Source organism: Stegodyphus dumicola, chromosome 10 (genome assembly GCF_044657685.1).
Source record: "Stegodyphus dumicola isolate Sdum_Otavi_A_Nest chromosome 10, ASM4465768v1".
Lineage (NCBI taxonomy): Eukaryota > Metazoa > Arthropoda > Arachnida > Araneae > Eresidae > Stegodyphus > Stegodyphus dumicola.
Window position 1 is genome coordinate 20,909,355 of NC_140777.1, and position 19,229 is coordinate 20,928,583.

Consider the following 19,229-nt stretch of genomic DNA (forward strand, 5'->3'; position numbering starts at 1 on the left):
TATTTTTCTGAAATGACATGCCAATTCTTTTTCCCTATTTCGATCGCTCGAAGTGAATTTCGAAGAGAGTTCAAGATTCATCGTAATAATGCTGTTCGATCAGCCTGTGCCATCAACAACTGGGTATGAAACTTTGAGGCCGCTGGTTCGACCTAAGAGAGATCGTAGTGAAATAACAGTGCGTACCCTGAGAAATTAGCATCATTCTCTGGACTCTAGGTTTTCAGACCGCAGCGTTCGACTGATCTTCCATAAGGACCTTCAGTTCCACGTCTACAAGATTCATATTGTCCAAGCACTACGGGAACAGGACTATGGAAACAGGTTTCAGTTTTGCCAGACACTTCACATAAAGATATTAGGTTCCACACCTACAATATTCATATTGTCTAAGCACTACAGAAACAAGACTATGGAAACAGGATTTAGTTTTGCCAGGCATTTCACATAAAGATCTCCAGCTCCACGCCTACAAGATTCAAATTTTCCAAGGACTACGAGTGCAGGACTGCGGAAACAGGCTTGAGTTTTGCCAGATACTTCTGCAATTGATTTATGGAAACCATAATCTTGTTAACCTGGGATGGGCAAACATATTCGGTCGCGGGCCAAAAGTCGAGAAAAAAAAAAGTTTGGCGGGCCAAGATAAATTTTTCTAAAATTTTAAAAACAATGTACAAATATTACAAAACTATGTTAATGAGCTAAATGAAATTGTGATTTCATTTTTAGTTCCTTATACTGAGGTTCGAAGTGAGATGTACTGATTCTAAGAAACGAGGCTAAATGCTCATCTGCCAGTCTACTTCTGAAATAATTCAAAGTTTCATAGTTGAATACGCTTGTTCACATATATAGAATGAAGCAAGCATAGCACTGATTTTCTGGGCGTGAGATATTAAATTTGGGAAACTTACTTTCGATAATGATTCGTAAAACTCTAACTTTGGCATATTCAGAAACAACTGTTTGAGATTATTGTTAGTTAGATTGCAACTCAATTAATTCAAGCTGCAAATCTGATGTCACTGCTTCACAATTTACCTTGAAAGGCATGGTAAAAAAATCCAATTCTGTTTGAATGGCACTGAAATTTTGAAATCTTCGTTCGAACTCCAAATGCAGTTTTTTTTTTTTTAAGCCATCTTCATTCTTAAAAGCTTCTCTTCATTTACTGAGGGTATTGAATTTAACCTCGGGAAATGAAACTAGCTAGCTGGCCAGCAAACAGATTAAATTTTATTAAACTTTAAGTTTAGATAATTAAGTTTTTTGTATGATGTCTAAATCACCTATAATTGGATTCCCATATGTCTGCTCCCCGAGAAAGAGAAAACGCTTGTTGGCGCCAATCTACAGCTATAACTAACAAAGAACCTTTGCTGTTAACACTTTACCGATTGAAAGCTGTCTGCGCTTGCTATTTCTGTCCATTTATGTTTTGTAGAACAAAAACAGAGAAAGTAAAAAGATCATCAGTCCTTTGAAAAAGAGAAAAAGAAAAAAGAAAAAGGAAAAATATTATTAAACAAAGTAGAAAAGGAGATCTATATATAATATATAAATATATATTTCTTTTAATTTGTTTCGGATCGGCAAATTAAAATTCTATCCGAGGGCTGGATAGAACTTTCCGGCGCGGGCCATAGTTTGCCCATCTTTGGTCTACGATATTTAGAAATAATTCCCTGTGAAGGACGTCATATTTACTTTGTTTCCTGGAAAGAAATAAAGAACATTACTTTATGTGGGTGTAAATTGTGGTCTATGATCATGTACACCTTGCACAAAAAAAAAAAAAAAAAAAAAAAAAAAAAGGAAAAGGAAAAGGGGGCTAGTTCTATATCTCCCTACGAGTTCTTTGCCTCTCTACTGGGTCGATTGACAAAATTTAACTTGCGTTTTTCCTGTCTCGAAATAGCGACTTAGGATACATATTATATTTCTGTATAGCATTGTTCTAACATAGGTACTCTAGCCCAAAATCGGATGAGTTTTTAAATTATAACCAATAATATTTGTTATAAGCGATAACTCCAACTGTGGTTTACATCAACATTTCAAGGAAATTGAGCTTTAGAGTGTGTTATTGTTTTGCGATATTTTGACATTTTAAGGTACGTAAAGGTATTTATCATTCTTTACACACAACTTTAACATTTTGCTAAAATTTATATTTTTGCAGTCCTGTGGGTTAGAATTTTATAAAACAAATTCATAATCAAAATTGCTGTTGCAAGTTATCGAAAGATAACCAAGATGTGATTTGTGCGGAAACGGACCTAAACTATACAAATTGCTATTATCCAACAGTGAATTTTCCTTTTATGCCAAAGTGTCCCTGTTTGTCGATTTGTGCGGAAAGCCCTATGTAGAAGTACTATCATACTGCTGTCAATGTAACATGCTCTGGATGTAAACAAAAGTATCCCACCCCATCGGCTACCAAAGCTCGGCGGCAGTGCGTCAGCTGTAGTGCGAGGATAGTGTGGTAACTAGCGGCAGGTCGCGCTGATGACTCCATGTAATAATTATTGCATTTGTTGAGGTTGCATATGACTTACCACATGTTTTTAAACATAAAACATATTTATTACAATTATGAGAAGCCCTATTACAACATATGATAACATGGGAAACGTAGAACAATAAATGTGGTTAACATTACTGTCCTCGTTATATAAGGATCTTGCTAACGGCGGGTTTTGCTAGTCAAGAATTCCAGAGCATTCTGGCGTATTGTTCCGATGGAAACAATCTGCAGACTGAATTAGCCACGTCTCCTTAATTTTTCAGTTTTATTTTACATCCTCTGATTCGTTATATCTGGAGCAATGTCAGAGGGAAAACAAGATCATTGGTTCGTCAGACCTCCTGAAATAGAGAGGCTGTGACGGCAGACACAGTGCAGAATGTTAAAATCTCTTGACACTTGTCGTGAAGTTATGTCTCTTGTATTGTCAACTGGAACGAATTATTGCGTCTGCGATGTCAGACCATGTCGTGTGACACTTCACAAAAGCTTGAAAACAGTAACTTGCGGAAACCGCACAGATGATTTTCTCGTCTCTGCGCAGTCCGCCACAATAGCATCTCCTTTTATTCCTACCTCCATAGTTCGGAGTGGTTGGCCTGGGGGGGATTATCTGCACCATCGTTTATACAGTGGTCGGATCAGGCGCAGCTGGGACCCTGTTGATACTGTCAAGTCCGACCCAACTGTGTGTTATACATCTTTTTACACTGGTTATCATAAATTAAGGGAAAATCACAAAAATAGCGATAACTTCCTCAAATATAAGCCAAACAGTGTAAAATTTTAATATATTGTCAAGTAAGAGTAGCTGAGTAAAACTGCGATATGCAAATCAGTGGCGCTGCTTTCAGAATACTTCATCTGTGAGGAGCATAAAAGTCCATGCTTGAGAGCAAGCCCACATATTTCACATTGACAGTGACATCAGAAATCTGAGATAGCCAATTCGTAACAATGACCTCCAGGCATCGTTTGCCTGCAGAACTACGAAGGAGAGCCATTGGGAGACTAGAGGCAGGATAAAGTCAAACAGAAGTGGCCAGATAGCTAAGTGTGAGTCCTTCTGTCGTTCAAAGAGTTTGGAGGCAACTTCAAACCACAGATTCCGCATCTAGGAGGTACAGGCAAGGACGGCCAACTGCTACGACGAGCGCCGATGACCGATATTTGACATTATGTGCACGAAAGAATGGAACCGCTACTCCGACTCTTCTTAGATCCGCCTTTGCTGCAGCCACCGGAAGGTTCGTGTCAACGTCAACTGTGCGTAGAAGGCTTCACGAAGGTGGTCTGTATGCGAGGCGGCCAGCCATTTGTATGCCGCTCACGTCACGCCATAGGAAAGACCGTTTTCAGTGGGCACGACAACATGTCCACTGGACGTCTGATCAATGGAGGGCAGTTCTCTTTACGGATGAGTCCGGGTTTAGTCTAGAAAGCGATAGTAAGCGTTATTTGATATGGAGAGAACCTGGAACCCGTTATCATCCGTCAAGCATCCGTGAAAGAGATGCATACAGAAGAGGAAGTGTCTGTGTTTGGGGTGGCATCTCTTTGGGTGGACGCATAGACCTCCATGTCTTTCCAAGGGGAACCGTGAATGCTCATATTTATAGAGATGACATCCTTAATGCTTATGTGCGCCCATATGCCGGGGCAGGACGACAACGCAAGACCACACAGGGCTCGCATCGTAGATCATTATCTTCAACAGGAAACAATTATGCGCATTGAGTGGCCAGCTCAATCCCCTGACTTGAATCCTATCGAGCACGTTTGGGACGCTTTAGCGAGACGTCTAGCTGCTCTCAATCCGCCCCCTCAGACCCTTGTCGCGCTTGCAACTGCTTTGCAAGAGCAATGGCACTCGCTTCCTATGGTAACTGATAGATCGCATAATTGAAAGCATCACGCATCGCTGTAAGTTCTGTATTGCTTCTAGAGGCGACAATATTCCATATTGAAGGTACTTTTCCTATAGCAAACTGACACCTTCGATTTGTTCATTTTATACATGTGCTAATTTCTATACTAGCATATTTGTCTGGTAATTTCTTTTTATGTTATTTGATACCTTACTATGTGTTGTATATTGTGGGCAAGTTTCATTAAATTCTACATGCAACTTTTTCAGTAATCGTGACTTTTGTGATTTTTCCTTAATTTATGATAACCAATGTAGATATTTTCAGTGTTCAGATATTGTATTCTGTACGTGTGCCTTCGTTGTTACTCGGCTAGTTTTCTATCACTAGCGATCAGTTCACTTCTAGAATGAAGATGGAAGGCAAATTTATAGTTTACGGAATAGGAAACGCTTTTCATCTATCTCCGAATGCATATCTGCATACTGTTAATTAATGAATTCATTCATCATGATTGCAACGATTAGGGATGGGAGTTGAGAAGAACTTCAATATTCTATTTAATGTTAAAAGTAAAATTTGAGTGCAGTTAATTTCGCTTTCAGGTCCACGTCATTTTTATTTCAAGCTAATCATTTTAATTTGACAAATTATTATTCAGGCTCATTCCATCTGGTTATTATGATTCAAGTCTCAGCTCAAAAGGAGCAAAGCTAAAGGAGTGGGCAGAAGAATTCGGAAAGAGTCCACAGAGAGTGAAAGTTAATCAAGAAGCTAACGAGGTAAATGGAGAACATTCTGTTAAACATATATGATATGTCTGCTTACAGTTAATTGTATATTATATTGTTTATTGTTAATTTTATGTTAATTGTATCAATAAAAGGCACATACAAATCTGTCGCATATTGACACAATTCTTTCAATTTCATATTCAGAATTTCTGTCTGCACCTAAAATTATTTTGTTTTAATGCGCAGTGCTATGAAAATGTGATAAATAATTGTCAAGGTATATGTTTAGTTGATAGTATAATATCAATACGTATTTAAACGGTATATGAAAAATACACAGGATGTTTCAAAATCGTATTTCAAAATAATAAAAAAATTGTTAAATATCACTTGAATTGATTGTAGATTAGGATTCAAATTTCAGAAATGTATCAAATACGCTCTGAGCTTTCAAATTATGATAATTTTGGTCATATGAAGAACACTGTTTTATACGGAAAGTTCCAGTTAGTACACTGTTTCTGTATATTACCGAAGGCTTTTTTTTTAATTTAATCGGTTCTGTTAAATAAAAAAATATTCCTGAAAACATGGCCGAAATGCTTTGACTTAAACTACTTTTGCCAAATTTAAAACGTGAATTTTAAGAATTCTGAAACATATAAAACGTTCAGAAACAGCCGTGCTTAGATGTTGTTACGAAATACCCAGCTGCGGTAAAATAGCTTCCTGCAATGTGGGATTAGGGTTGCCAGAAAGTAGCAGGGAAAAGCAGGGTTGCCAGATTTGGCACGAAAGGCCCATTCGGCAACAGTTAGCGACAAAATTGGCGATATGCCATAGATGGAGTGAGAACGTTCTAGAACGAATTCGTATTGGTTTTCCCGAGAATATTCTTGAAGCCAGTTCAAAAGCTATATAAACCTCGCATGTATGCATAGTAGAATAGTACCTAGAATATGTTGAGCTCAGAAATTAGCTTGAGAGCAACCGAACCGAGTCGGGAGCTGTACTTTAGTGCTTGGCCGTGAAGCTGTCGTCACCGTTGTTGCCTGAAGGCTGTGTTGCTGATTGTTTGAACGTGTTTATCGTAGTTTTTCGACGACTGTAAAAGTGTCTTTGGAACTCTCCTGTGTAATACTGGGAAATAAATTGTGTTTTGATTCTTCATCAAGTGTTGTCGTCAATCACTTCAAATCCAGGAGCCCATAGAATGCAACAATATTTTTTCGTTTGAGACAAAGAAGTAAATGCGCGATTTAGCTAATACGATAAAATTAGCTAAATCTATACACATCTATATTCCATTACAGTAACTACATAAAATCTTATTATAACTCTTATAGTATTTATAATAACTTTTTGTATTCAGAAAATTAATGCATGTCATATTTTAGATATTTTAAATGAAACATTAAAAATTACTTTTTCATAAATAGCAAATAATATTTAAATAATGTAAATAGCACTAAAATTATTATAAAAAGTATTACATTAATAATCAAACTCTTTTTGCAATTTAATTTTCTTGCTTTGAATAAAATAAATCGACAATAATTATTTTCAAAATCTACTTCATTATTTAATATATGTTCTGCATAGTGATATTTAAACTTTTTTTGGGGGGGGAAGAGCATGGTTTAATTATTTATTTGCAGAAATTTATATTATTTGATAAAATATTTATTTGCAGTTTCCAGAAATTTCTTTTACTCTAAGATTAATAAATGTCAAAGTTAAAAATATTCTCAATGCAATTTCCTTACTTCAGGTAGATTCAACTAGACTTCATTCCTGAATTATCTTTAAAGGATCTGATTTTGCTTTAGTTACCAGGTTTATTGAAAGAGCATTGTTTTAAAACTAGCTATTTCTGATGGAATGTCAGAAGCATTTTCATCATTTGGTTAATACTAAGCTGCTGATTTTCAAAATGCTCAAATCCAATGCTAGAATATTTCATCAGTTAGAAACTGGAAACCGAAAGTTATCTCGTTTATTTTTTGTAGAGTCATTTGGTAGCTTTGAAGCAGGGGACACGAAAAATGTGCAAATGGGAAGAATCATCATCCACCATCTTTTAGTTTGGGTGCCACTATACAGTCATTACGATTTTTGAAGAAGGAAACACGAAAAGTGAGCAATGCCCTAGCCGGGACTCGAACCTGGAACTCTCGAATACGCGTCGAATGCACTAACCGTTACACCTCGAAGGCATGCGGAAAGGAGGGGAAAATTAACTTATATTTTGATATCTCTATTTTAGTTGTGGAATTAAAATATATATCTTTTTTTTTTTTTTTTAACCATGAAAAATTCTGACATTTTCTGACAAAATTACTACTTCTTTTATCAATTGATTATTGATAATGAGATTTATAAACATTTCGTTTTAACTTCTTTCCATAATCTGCTATTATATTTGTATATTCGAAGTTGAATTTTCACATTTCACAAGAAAATCTTCTCTTTTTTTCGTAAAGGAAGATATATTCCGTCTATTATAACAAACATGTACAGTCAAAAGTCGTTAATTCGGACACCCATAATTCGGAATGATCTATAATCCGGACATCAAAACTAAAAACTTTCTGCGCATGCGCCGCGTTGACACATGCGCAGAGGCGATCACGCGTGCGCGTAAGACCTTTTACGACTGCGCATATGAGTGTGCGCAAGTGCAGAATACGTTTTCGCGTGCGCATTTTATGTATAATGGACGTATAAGCTAAATAATTATCTATTTCAGTTAATGTTGATGATTGCGTTGTTCCTTAATTTTCGAATTGCATCCGGCTTATTATTTTTTGCAGACTGTAAGAGCAATTTTATAAAAGTAAGCTTAAACTTTCGATTATATCAAATAGAATTTCCGATATATATTTGTTAATATGTAAAGGATCTAAAGCGAAAGTATGTTTTGAAATCTGAAATCTGTTTATCATTTTCACGCTGCTCGGCGGCGGGCGCGTAATGAATTGGAAGTTGATTTGTCAGCACTATCCTTATCTTCAGCGCAGATGTTTTTATTTTATTTGGCTTATAATTCCTTACCAAATGTAGTATTTCATCTCGATATGCTCCGTCTTTGATATGATTTAAAACAAGTTCCTCGTCATTATAATTCGCTTCCGATAGCGAAGAAAAGTGACAGAGGTTATTGAAAACAAAAAAATTTCGATTGACAAATTAGTCGGTGTTCTTGACACAGCAATTATAGGACTTGAACGGCGGAACTTTGTAACTGAACAAGAAATTATGTCTGTTTAATAGAATTAAAGAGAAAGTATTATCACATGAAACGAAGCAAAACTTAAACAACTTACATTGAAAGAAATGTTTAATAAAGTAAACAAATAAATATTAAGCTTTTTCTTTTTGCAAATTTTGATACCCTTTAGATCATAATTGTTCATTATTTCATAAATTACGGTTTCATATTTTTAATTTTGGAATTTCTGCATGCCATCTTACGAGATTTAAACTGATGATCTATAATCCGGAAAAATCGATAATCCGGAATTGCCGAAGTCCCGACGAGTCCGGATTAACGACTTTTGACTGTATATACGTAAAAAGCAAATTTAAAGTTAAAATAATTAAAAAAAATAAAAAATGTGCAAACATATAAAAGATTTAATTTTCGAACTAATATATATATTTTTTGGCTCTTTATGGTATGATAACATTACCTTAAACCTTAGCTGGAGGGTAATGGAGGTAAAGGAATAAAAGTAATGGAGGGTAATGGAGGTAAAGAATAAAGAGTAAAGGAATTATCGTGTAAATTTTTACTGTAAATAAATTTGTAAATATGTATATTTAATCAATACTGGATTCTTTCCCTTTACTAATAAAGGGCCAACTCTTTTCAAAAGTCTCAATTATAGCCCGAATTGAGTGAAGATTTTAATCTTCTTCTAATTTTCCATACTTTAGCCAGCATTTAGTAAAGTTTTGATATACCAGTTGGAATCAAGTTTATTAAAACTTTCAATATTTTCTTTCTTTAAATTTAGCTTTTAATAAATATTTTTTAAGGAATTCAATTTAATAAATAAAAAATTTTTAGGAATTCATTTCAAAATTTAAATTTTACTTTAAAAAATTTGGGGAATTTTTTAAAAACATTTTAAGACTTTTTTAATTTAAATTTTACTTTAAAGCATTTTAAAATTTTAAACATTTCAGTTTTACTTAATTACTTTTTAATTTACATTTTTCACTAAAAATTTTTTTCACTTAGCATAATTTACACAATTTTGCAACACACATTTAACATTACAAACAGTTTACATTTATTAATTCACAATAACCACTTGACTCTACTTTACTTCATTAGAAAGATCTTTGCAGAGCAAACTTACATCTCTTGATTGGCTCAGCTACCATACATATTTGGTCAGTTAAAATTAAAACTTGAATTACATACTTTTAGGATATTCTTTGATTTTTTCTAGATTTATATTATTTAAATATTTTAATATTAAAGTTTACAAAATTTTAAATAAAACAAAGATAGCAGCTTGGCACTCAACTTTACTTACACAAGCGTCATCTATATAATTTGCAGAACACACTTACATCACTTAAGAAATACTTTTACAGACCCCAACGCTAATATGGTAGGTAAGTTAGAATTAAAACTTACTATTTACTTGCTTTTAAGTATTTTTTAAGTATTTTTATGTAGTATTTAAGTATTTTCTAGATATGTAATTATATATTTTTAAGAATTTATTTGTTTTTTATAAATTATGAATTAGTTCTTTTTAGTTTCTTTTTGGTTTATATAAATTATGTCTACTTCCTTTTTAGTTTCTTTTTGATTGATGTGCATATTTGTGTCGGGGAGGTTTCTGTAGAGAAAGGTTTCTAATATGCATTTGTTTCTAAATTAATTTTTATGAAAAATTTAATTTAAAAGAATGTTTCTAATTAATTTAATACCAGACTTTACATTGCTTAATTCTCAAAATACTTCATTATTGGTATTTTCCTTTTAGACCTTTATTTTTAATTGCTATTTTCTCAAGGTACCACTTTATTGGTATTTCTTTTTGGACATTTTTCACTCTGTATTTACTTTTGGTTTTGACTTTTACCCTTCCCTGCATGAATGACGAAACACGAAATGAATGATTAGGTTTGGAGGCAATTTCCCTTTGATAAGTCTGTCTCCTGCCGGCTCAACAGTCATTCACTTATGCATTTTTTAAAAAAATTTTTAGATTAATTTTAATTTGCTAAATTGGTGAATTTATTTTCATGGATTGGTTTTGCACTTGATTTAGTTATGCTATCTGAATTTAAATGATATTGTAGATTAGTTCGAAAATTATATCTTTTATATGTTTGCACATTTTTTAATTTTATAATTTTTTTTTATTATTATTTTAACTTTAAATTTGCTTTTTACGTATATACATGTTTGTTAAAATTTAAATTTCGTTCCTTGCAGCAATGGCGCAAAGAATTAATTAAATTTGTATTTAAATTCAATTTATTCCTTCTATTATATTTGTTTCTTTAATTAAGTATGCAAAACATACAAGTTCTATTTGTGTAAGTGGAGGGATTCCTTCGTAGAGGACTTTCTAGAGGAAACTGGCTCGTATTTACGTTACACATGGAGGAAATCTTTCATGCAGGCAACTCATCGAAATTAATAGCCATAATTTATTTTTTAAATGCATTTCGAGAATTTTGCAGTTAATTCGACGCCCATTTTAGCCGTTCGCAGAGGCAAGAGCGTCACCCTCATCTCGGTTTTGCGTTTAGATGCAAAATCTGAATAAAAGGAAATTTGAAATTTATACGAAGTAAATTTCATCATTTTAAAACTTGCATTATGAAAAATTCCCATTTAAGCTTCTTTAGCTTCCCCAATATATATTAAATATATAGATGTTAATTTGTTTTTGAAAGGGTACATGTTTTATTTTATTAATTCAGCTATGAAAATAATTTTTTGTCAACAATTCATTTCTACTGAGCTTACATAAAAAATATTTATTTTACATATTTTTACTGAAAGACATGACTTGATCAAAGTTTTGATTCTATACGGTTTAGGTTCATTGTAATGTTTCTCTCCACGGTAATCTGTAGGTAAAAGGTAAAAGATTATTTTCTCCCTTCTTTCTGCATGCCTTTGTGGCATGACGGTTAGCACACTCGGCGCGTATTCGAGAGGTTCAGGTTCGAATCCCGGCGAAGGCATTGCACATTTTTCACATCTCATGCTTTGGGAAAACCTAATGACTAGAGTGGTGCCCGAACTAAAAGCTGGTAGATGATGATTTTTTACCACCAGGATCTGGCGATTGTGTCCCCTAATCCCCATTCGCCCTTTAAAAAGGGGTAATCCCTCTACTTACACAAACATATCACCAAGGCATGCAGAAAGGTAGGAGAACATACAAGTAGAGGGATTACGGTTCTGCATGCCTTGGTGATATGTTTGTGTAAGTAGAGAGATTACGGTCATTACGGTTAGCATATTCAAAAGTTCACTTTCGAGTCCCGGTGAGGGCACAGCACATTTCCACCACTGGTAAAGGAGCATTCCTTGCTAATTTTATTGGGAGTATAAATAATTCTCCTCCACTTGAAAAAGAATGGGGCTACCAGTAAGTTAATAGTTAAAATTGTCTGATGAAAAACGTCATATCGTAAGTTTGGACATCTGCTAATAACATAACCTTAAAATACTAGCCATTTTGTATTAGCATCATATATTTTTTTCGTGTGAAAATGTCGAGTTTTGAGCCGAATGAGCGTCATTTACGGGAACTTTTGATTTACTTTGTAAGGTTCCTTCGTAGAAGTTGCTGCAATGTGTCTGGAACGTTGAGAATTGATAAGACCATGTTGGGACGCGGTAAAATCACCTCAATAAGCTCATTATCTGGCCTCTTCCCGTATAATAGATTAAAAACTTGAAGTTTCCTTAAGATAAACTCCGTTAACTCATCGAAACTCGTTTGATATTTGCTAAACAGTTCTGATTCTAATTTCACACGGCCCTTCACAACTGGAAATGCTTTCAACAATGTTGTCTTAAAATATTCCCAGCTGTACGTCTACGAACCTGGATCCCCCAACAAGAACTTGCCAATTCCTTTGTACCAGCTGAGAGCTTGACCTTTTAAGTTTGTCGTAGCTATCGTAATTTTTTGTAGCTGGTTCTAAAGGATGCAAGGTGAAATGCAGGTCCAGCTGCTCGAAGAAGGTCATTACTGAGCCTTATCCGTCGAACGTTGCTGCTGGTTTCATCGCAGCTCTCATAGTTTCTACGATAAATCTGAATCCTTCCATCGGATTTGTTGACGTCTGAGGGACCTGAAAGGTCGGAGGGGTCAACGAAAATTTTTCGTTTCCTAACGGCATGATCCGTTAAAAGTTTTTCTGGCGGCAATGTAAAGTTCCTTCGTAGAAGTTACTGCAATGTGTCTGGAACGTTGAGAACTGATAAGCGAATAATCGCCAAGTTCAAAAAGATAGTAACGTAAACGTACCAAGGGTTAATTACCCCTTATTATTCAAAATTAATTTAACAGACGACTCCTTCTTGGAGTTACAATGAAGCCTCCACTTGGGCTTGAACTCAAGCATAATAAACAATAAAACTTAACTAAACTAAAAAGATATAGCCAAAGCTATCAAGATCCTAACAGAGTTGGCCCCTTAACGCTAACTAACGGCGAAGCTATCAAGGGCCTAAAGTACGGCCGATCGTAAAAATAGCTTTCGAGAGAGTATACCAAAAGGCTAATGCGCGCTGATTAGAATCTCTAACGAAGTTAAATACTTCACAGTTAAATACTTCTTCTCCTCATTTGCATTCAACCAAGATTCTGAAAAGGAAGTTGTAAGCTGTAATTAACTCTTTCCCCGGTACGCTACCTTCGGAGTTAAGTCGGAGTTTTGATGAAAAAAAAAGGTAGGCAGTCTAATTAGGCCTAGAGGAGTACACAAGTAAAATTTTATGAAGATAGCACTTATCGTTTTAATTCTGTGGGTGTGCCCAAAGTGGCACCATAACTTTTTTTTTCTTTTTTCATAGCGATATGTGTATTTCCTATACAGCATTTAGTATGCAAATCTGCTGCATGTAAGTAACATATATTTCTCTGTTGAGTTATGTAGAAACTAGAAAGCCCGGCGGTCATACGAAATGATCACTGTTTTAGACATTATTAATTGTAATTAAAATGATTTGTGCAAAGGTGTCTACTAATTCAAACTGAATTACCCAGGGCAGGCGGCGAGGACGCCCCTTTGCTTACTGCTCCACGGGGTTTCCCCCTTCTACTTGCTTAATTGCTTAAAGTAGAGGGCAATGAAGGAAACCGCTGGCAGTACATTTCTTAACAGCCCACCGCTAGCTCAATCAGTAAAGGTGATTTAAATAATGAAATGTTAAATGTTCACATGTCAAAGATCTCTTTGTACACAACATTTCTTGTGTAGATCTTTCCATCACTTTTAAGCTCGCCTTGCAGAGGACCATCCATTATTTTTAATTTTACGTGCGTTCTTTCACGAACTCTTGAACAGGCGACATAAAGTTGACCGTGTCCAAATGCAGGCTCAGGTCAAAAAATTCCAACACGCTTAAGCGTTTGCCCCTGAGACTTATGGATGGTCATAGCAAAGGCAAGTTTTACAGGAAATTGTCTACGTCTTGAATTGAAACGGTAATCCTGTGCCGTGGCAACTTCACCCTATTGGCTACTACAGTTATGCAAGCAACCCATAAACTATCGGCGACAAACAGACACTTAAGCCGCATATAATAAAGATATTTATTTCTTCGTTGCCAGTTGCATATTTCCGAATTCTATTATATACAGATGTTAAATTTATTTATTAAATGCACCTGCTCTTGTATTTTTAATTTTTGCGGCTTAGCTTTCTCATAATATTCTTCATGCACTGCACTGCACGGGGAATAAAACAATTTACAGTTACGTAAACAACCAATAAACTATCGGCGACAAACACTTTAGCCGCATATAAGAAGATACAGAACATTCTTCTCATATATATGACAAATACGCTTTTAAATTACTGAGGGTGTTCACACATTTTTGTAATAACGATTTTACAAAGATTTATATATAAACACACCTTAGAATTTTATTTCAGTCTGATAGCCCTTTTGTTGAATTTGCTTTCCAAGATAAAAGTACTTTTCTTAAAACATTAAAAGGTTGATTTTATTCCACTCCTCCTTCATTTTCTTCCACAGCCTAACCTAGTGTTTTGGGACCAAATCGTTTAAATCGTTGCCACCAAATACTGTCTCCCTGTATTATATTTAAGAAATTAAATCATGAAGAATCTACATAAATGTACGTATGTTTCTCGCATTGTAATAAAACAACGGTACCTAGAGCCATCTAATTTTGAATGATGTAATCCTACTGCGAATATGAGCCCAAATTTGGAATTTGTTTTATTATCGATTTCATATTTTGTAAAACTTTAACGAATTTTTGCTTAACACATTCAACGATTTAAAAGTGAGCAATGGCAAAACAATCTACGGGGGGGGGGGGGGGGGAACCTTTTTATCTCCAGCGCGGGGGAACTATGTATTGCAAATTCTAAAGATATGCTCATTTTAAAATTATTTTGCGACATTGCTGTTGAACTGAATTTTATGATTTAAGTGCAAAGAACATGATATTTAATAAATAAAGGTAACACACAAAATGTTCAAAAAACGCCTCTTCAAACGTAATTTAAAATCTGATTCCCCCCCCCGGCAGTGTATTTTAAGAACTGTTATCTCTTTTTAGCAAATCTCCAATGATTAAATTTAATGTAATATCTTCCTCCTACAAATTCTTCTAAGTTTTTAAGTATACTCTCTTCTGTCTTCAGAATTTTAAAAAGTTTAAACTGCACTGTACACTTTTTTATTTTATTTATGCAAATAATATGATATTACGTAGATCATTCTGAAATTTTTGAGATATTCGCAGGTGATAAGTGGCAGGAAAAAAAACATTAAATTGGGTTAGATTTTAAAATATGAAATAGCTTCGCAGAAGATTGTTTTTTTTACTGGCAAGTAGTTTAGCACAGAATAAATTTTAGGCAGAAGGAAAATTGGAATTGAAAAGAGAATATTATCGTGTTATGATTTTTCTATAATTTTAAAGTGAGATTAAACCAAGAAGAACGCATCCAGCGTCTAGCATTTGGAAATGAAAGTCCATGTCGTGCTAATGTATTCATATGGTTTAGAGAATTTTACAGAGATCGCAACTCTCTTCTGGATGAAGAACACGCAGGAAGACTGCTGTCAGCAGTAATCCCTGATAATGTGTCTGCCATATGGAAAATTTTAATCGATGATAATCACTGCACCTACCAAATGATACAGAGGAACTTAGCATTGGATATGCCGCCATACATAAAATTATTCATGAAAAATTGCATATAAAAAATAATTCCTAAAATCATAACTGGTGATGAAACGTAAATAACATTTTTTGATTTTTGAAAGTAAAGTATGGGTCTTAGAAGATGATTCCACGCGCCCAATAGAGAAAAGAAAACGAGCCATCAGAAAAGTAATGTAAGCTGTTTTCTTCAGAACTACATGACTAGTCAAAGCCATCAAGCTGGAAGGACAGAAGACAGTCACACCTAACTGGTACACCACTAAGTGTCTTCCAGAAATTCTCCAAGAAGCGGATGTTAGAGGACCATGGGTTAATCTTTGGATTATGGTAACTTCGTGATTTTTTGGCGACCAACCCTGCTACAGCAACCTGCTAGTTTTTGTTTGGACGCCATTTTGTTTTCATGAAATAAAGGCATGGTTTTTTTTTTTTTTTTAATCAACATTTTTTTCCAACAATCTGCTAGCCGAATTACGCTTATGCTAGAACTTATATGGAACAAAAGTGCTTAATCATAACGAAAATTAGGTGCGAAATTGGGAGAAAGTGCAGAATCGCAAACTGCTTGCCGCTTTTTTAAGAATTGCACCTACACGGTATCATCCACGTACACGTCGACCTATTTTCACTTTAAAAAACATCCCAGAATTTCACAAAAATGACATTGCGCACACTCTTGACATTATCCATGTACACTGCTAAATTCCTAGCTGGTAACCTTTATCGCCTTACCTAAATGTCGCCAAACTACCTGTTACCATATTCCAAAGATTAGACAGACCATGCTCCACCCTTATAATGCACCTGCTCATTCAGCAAGATTGACAGTTGAGTTTCATCTATTTATGACTTTAGGCTATCTTTTAATCTAATAAAGAACTCGCATGGATGTCGTTTTCATTTCGAAGAGAGGATTTATGAAGCTATAAATGTATTTTTTAATCAATTTAATCGATTGAATGGCTTGAGGCATTTAATCTTTGGAAGATTCGCTACAGAAGTGCATTGACGCTGGAGAAGAGTATTTTGAACTTTCCTAAAATTTCGTAAGTATAATTTTAAAAAACTATACGTATCTGAAAAATTTTTGAGTGACCCTCATAATTTATATACTTTATACTTTAAAAATTTGTTCAATGATTTTTTTATTTTTTTAAATAATTTTAATAATAGATTCTTTTTTTTAGGAGTTAAGTTGTAATCTTACATCCTAAGATCCTAAATCATTTTCTTCTTTGAAATTAGAGAATGTTTTCAGATTTTTTTCCTTTATTGATATAACAGTGATTCTGTTCCTTCGCTTCACGCCATTTTAATTTACTAATGGTTTCAAAGGAAAATTCTTTTCCGTAAACCGCCGTAAATCTATACATATAGTAAAAGAATGATATTTAAAAATATTAAATTCTGTTAGTTTTAATGAATAATTTGAAGGAATTTTTTCAATTACAGACTAATTTAGATGACCTGAACCGTGAAAACTGCCAAACTTTTCTCAGTGACTATTTCAAAGATTCCCCAGACAAATGGTGTCTCTTATCATTATTTTATTATTGTTCTGACGTATTGCTCAGATGTATTAAAGAAGGAAAAAATACCTTAGCCAAACAATTTTTCCTGTGGTGTTTGGAATTTATGGTACAAAAAGTATGCAAATGGGTCTATGAGCATGGTGGCTGGGTAAGTAATCTTTGGTTTTTCTCTTTCTTTTATATTACCTTTTTCATCACTCGTCAGTATACAGCAAAAGTCCGATAATCCGGCAAATTTGAGACTTTAGCAATGCCAGGTTATCAAATATGCTGAATTATCGAATTAAAATTGAATATGATTTTATTCCTATCAGTGAACGCATATAGAAATGAAAAAATTTGTGTATAATTGTATATATAGTCATTACGTCCAAAGGGGTAGTCCAGAAGGGTTATTCGTCTGAAAACGGCTTCTTGGATCTTGGATCATATCTTTACTGCTGGCTTTAACTACTAGAAGCTCTTACCAGTATATTATCATTATACCATAGGCCACAAAGTTAAAAATTTAAGAGGTGTATTTAAAAATACACCGCGCCCAAAGGCGAGATCAATAAATGAGAGAACTCATAAAGTAAGTTTTGCTAAATTGCATATCATGGCAGATTATATCAATGGCGGCGAGAGGCAAAATGAAAGTCTAAGCTTCTGTGCGAGTCTAGAAGAGCAGAAACACGTGATCAGCGTCCGGCATTAAGATTGGTCGAGGAGTCAGAGTTCAAAAAATGAAGTTTTTTGTAGTTTTTAAAAATAAATAAAGTTCGAACATAGTAAAAGCAACATCTATCCGTGAATTTAAGTGTCCTGTCTTTTGAAACACTTGAAAATCATCTAAACTTGCGATATAATCATTAAATGAATAGTAAATTGTAAAAGGCGAAAATGAGGTCATGTGGCTCACTAGGGCTAATGAGTGAGAGTAAGCACTTGGTGTTGACCACGAACTTTGATTTTAAAACACACGATACGAAATAGTAAAAATAAGAAGTAAAAGTAAAAATCTTGGTTAAATAAGTAGTAAAACGAAGACTTCATTGATGAAAAATAAAGTTCTAACTTTGCAAAGTTCATCTTTCTTGAATAGTAACTGAAGAGTAATAGTAAAATAAAAATTTTGTACAATATATACACTACTACCACTTAGAATTGTGGTGGATCGTTCCGAGGTCTTTTCACTACGTGCTCAATAGTAAGGTCATAGTCTGTAAGCGATTTAATCACTTGTGCTAAAAAGATGTGCCACGCACGTCGAGATGCTTTTGTCTCAAAACGTGAGCGACGTGAACACCACGTCGATAGACATTTATCGCAAACACGAAAATAAAGTGGTGCACACGTCGCCTAACAACGAGATTGTTTATTTCTCGAGTTACAGCTCTGGATTGCACATGCAGACGTGGGGCAGTGTAAATGAGACACTTTACCGCTTGTTATATTGTAGCACACGGCACCGCAACCGTGAAGTTAAATCATAGCGCAAGTGGTTAATAGCTTCATAGGGAGAATTTCTCATATCTTCAAAGAAGCGGTGTGCAGAAATTAGGATTTGGTTGTGAATTGGTTTGATATCCAGGTCTTTGTGAATTTGAGAATTTCGCACGAACCAGGGTGCGTTTACTATGCTATGTAAGATTTTGTTTTGAAGAACATTTAATTTTTGTCTGTCTATTTTTCGGGCAGTAGCCCAGGCTGGAACTGCATAGAGGATTATTGGGCGAATAAGTGAGATGTAGATATTTTTCTTAGTACGGAGGTTTAACTTAAGAGTTTCTTCCAATTAATGAGTAGAGAGCAATGAAAGCAGCGTTAGCCTTATTTGTAACATATTGAATATGATCTTTGAAATTTAGGGTTTTGTCAATATAGATACCTAAGTATTTATAGGAGATGGCAACAGGAATATCTTGGATATTGAGTCGGATATTTATATTCACTGGGATATTTTTCCTGTATCTGCGGAAGAGAACTACGCAGAATTTATCAGTATTTAGTTTGATTTTCCAGTCTTGACAAAATTTGTTAATAATGTTGACTTGGAGCTGAAGTTTCTCTAAAGCATTATTTGGACTTCGTGAACTGGTGAGAATGACTGTGTCGTCGGCATATTTGAGTATATTAGAATGAAAAGGTAGAGGCATATC

General features: G+C 34.6%; 1 protein-coding gene across 6 annotated transcripts in view; it reads left to right on the top strand.

Annotated features, from left to right (window-relative positions):
- LOC118204797 (apoptosis regulator BAX-like) overlaps positions 1-19,229 on the top strand; it is a 59,456-nt gene that overhangs the window by 22,932 nt on the left and 17,295 nt on the right. For all 6 annotated transcript variants that reach the window (XM_085824718.1, XM_085824717.1, XM_085824720.1 and 3 more), the window contains 2 exons: positions 5,063-5,183; positions 17,009-17,236. In XM_085824718.1, the coding sequence (XP_085680844.1) occupies positions 5,063-5,183; positions 17,009-17,236 (349 nt within the window). The remainder of the gene's footprint in view (positions 1-5,062; positions 5,184-17,008; positions 17,237-19,229) is intronic.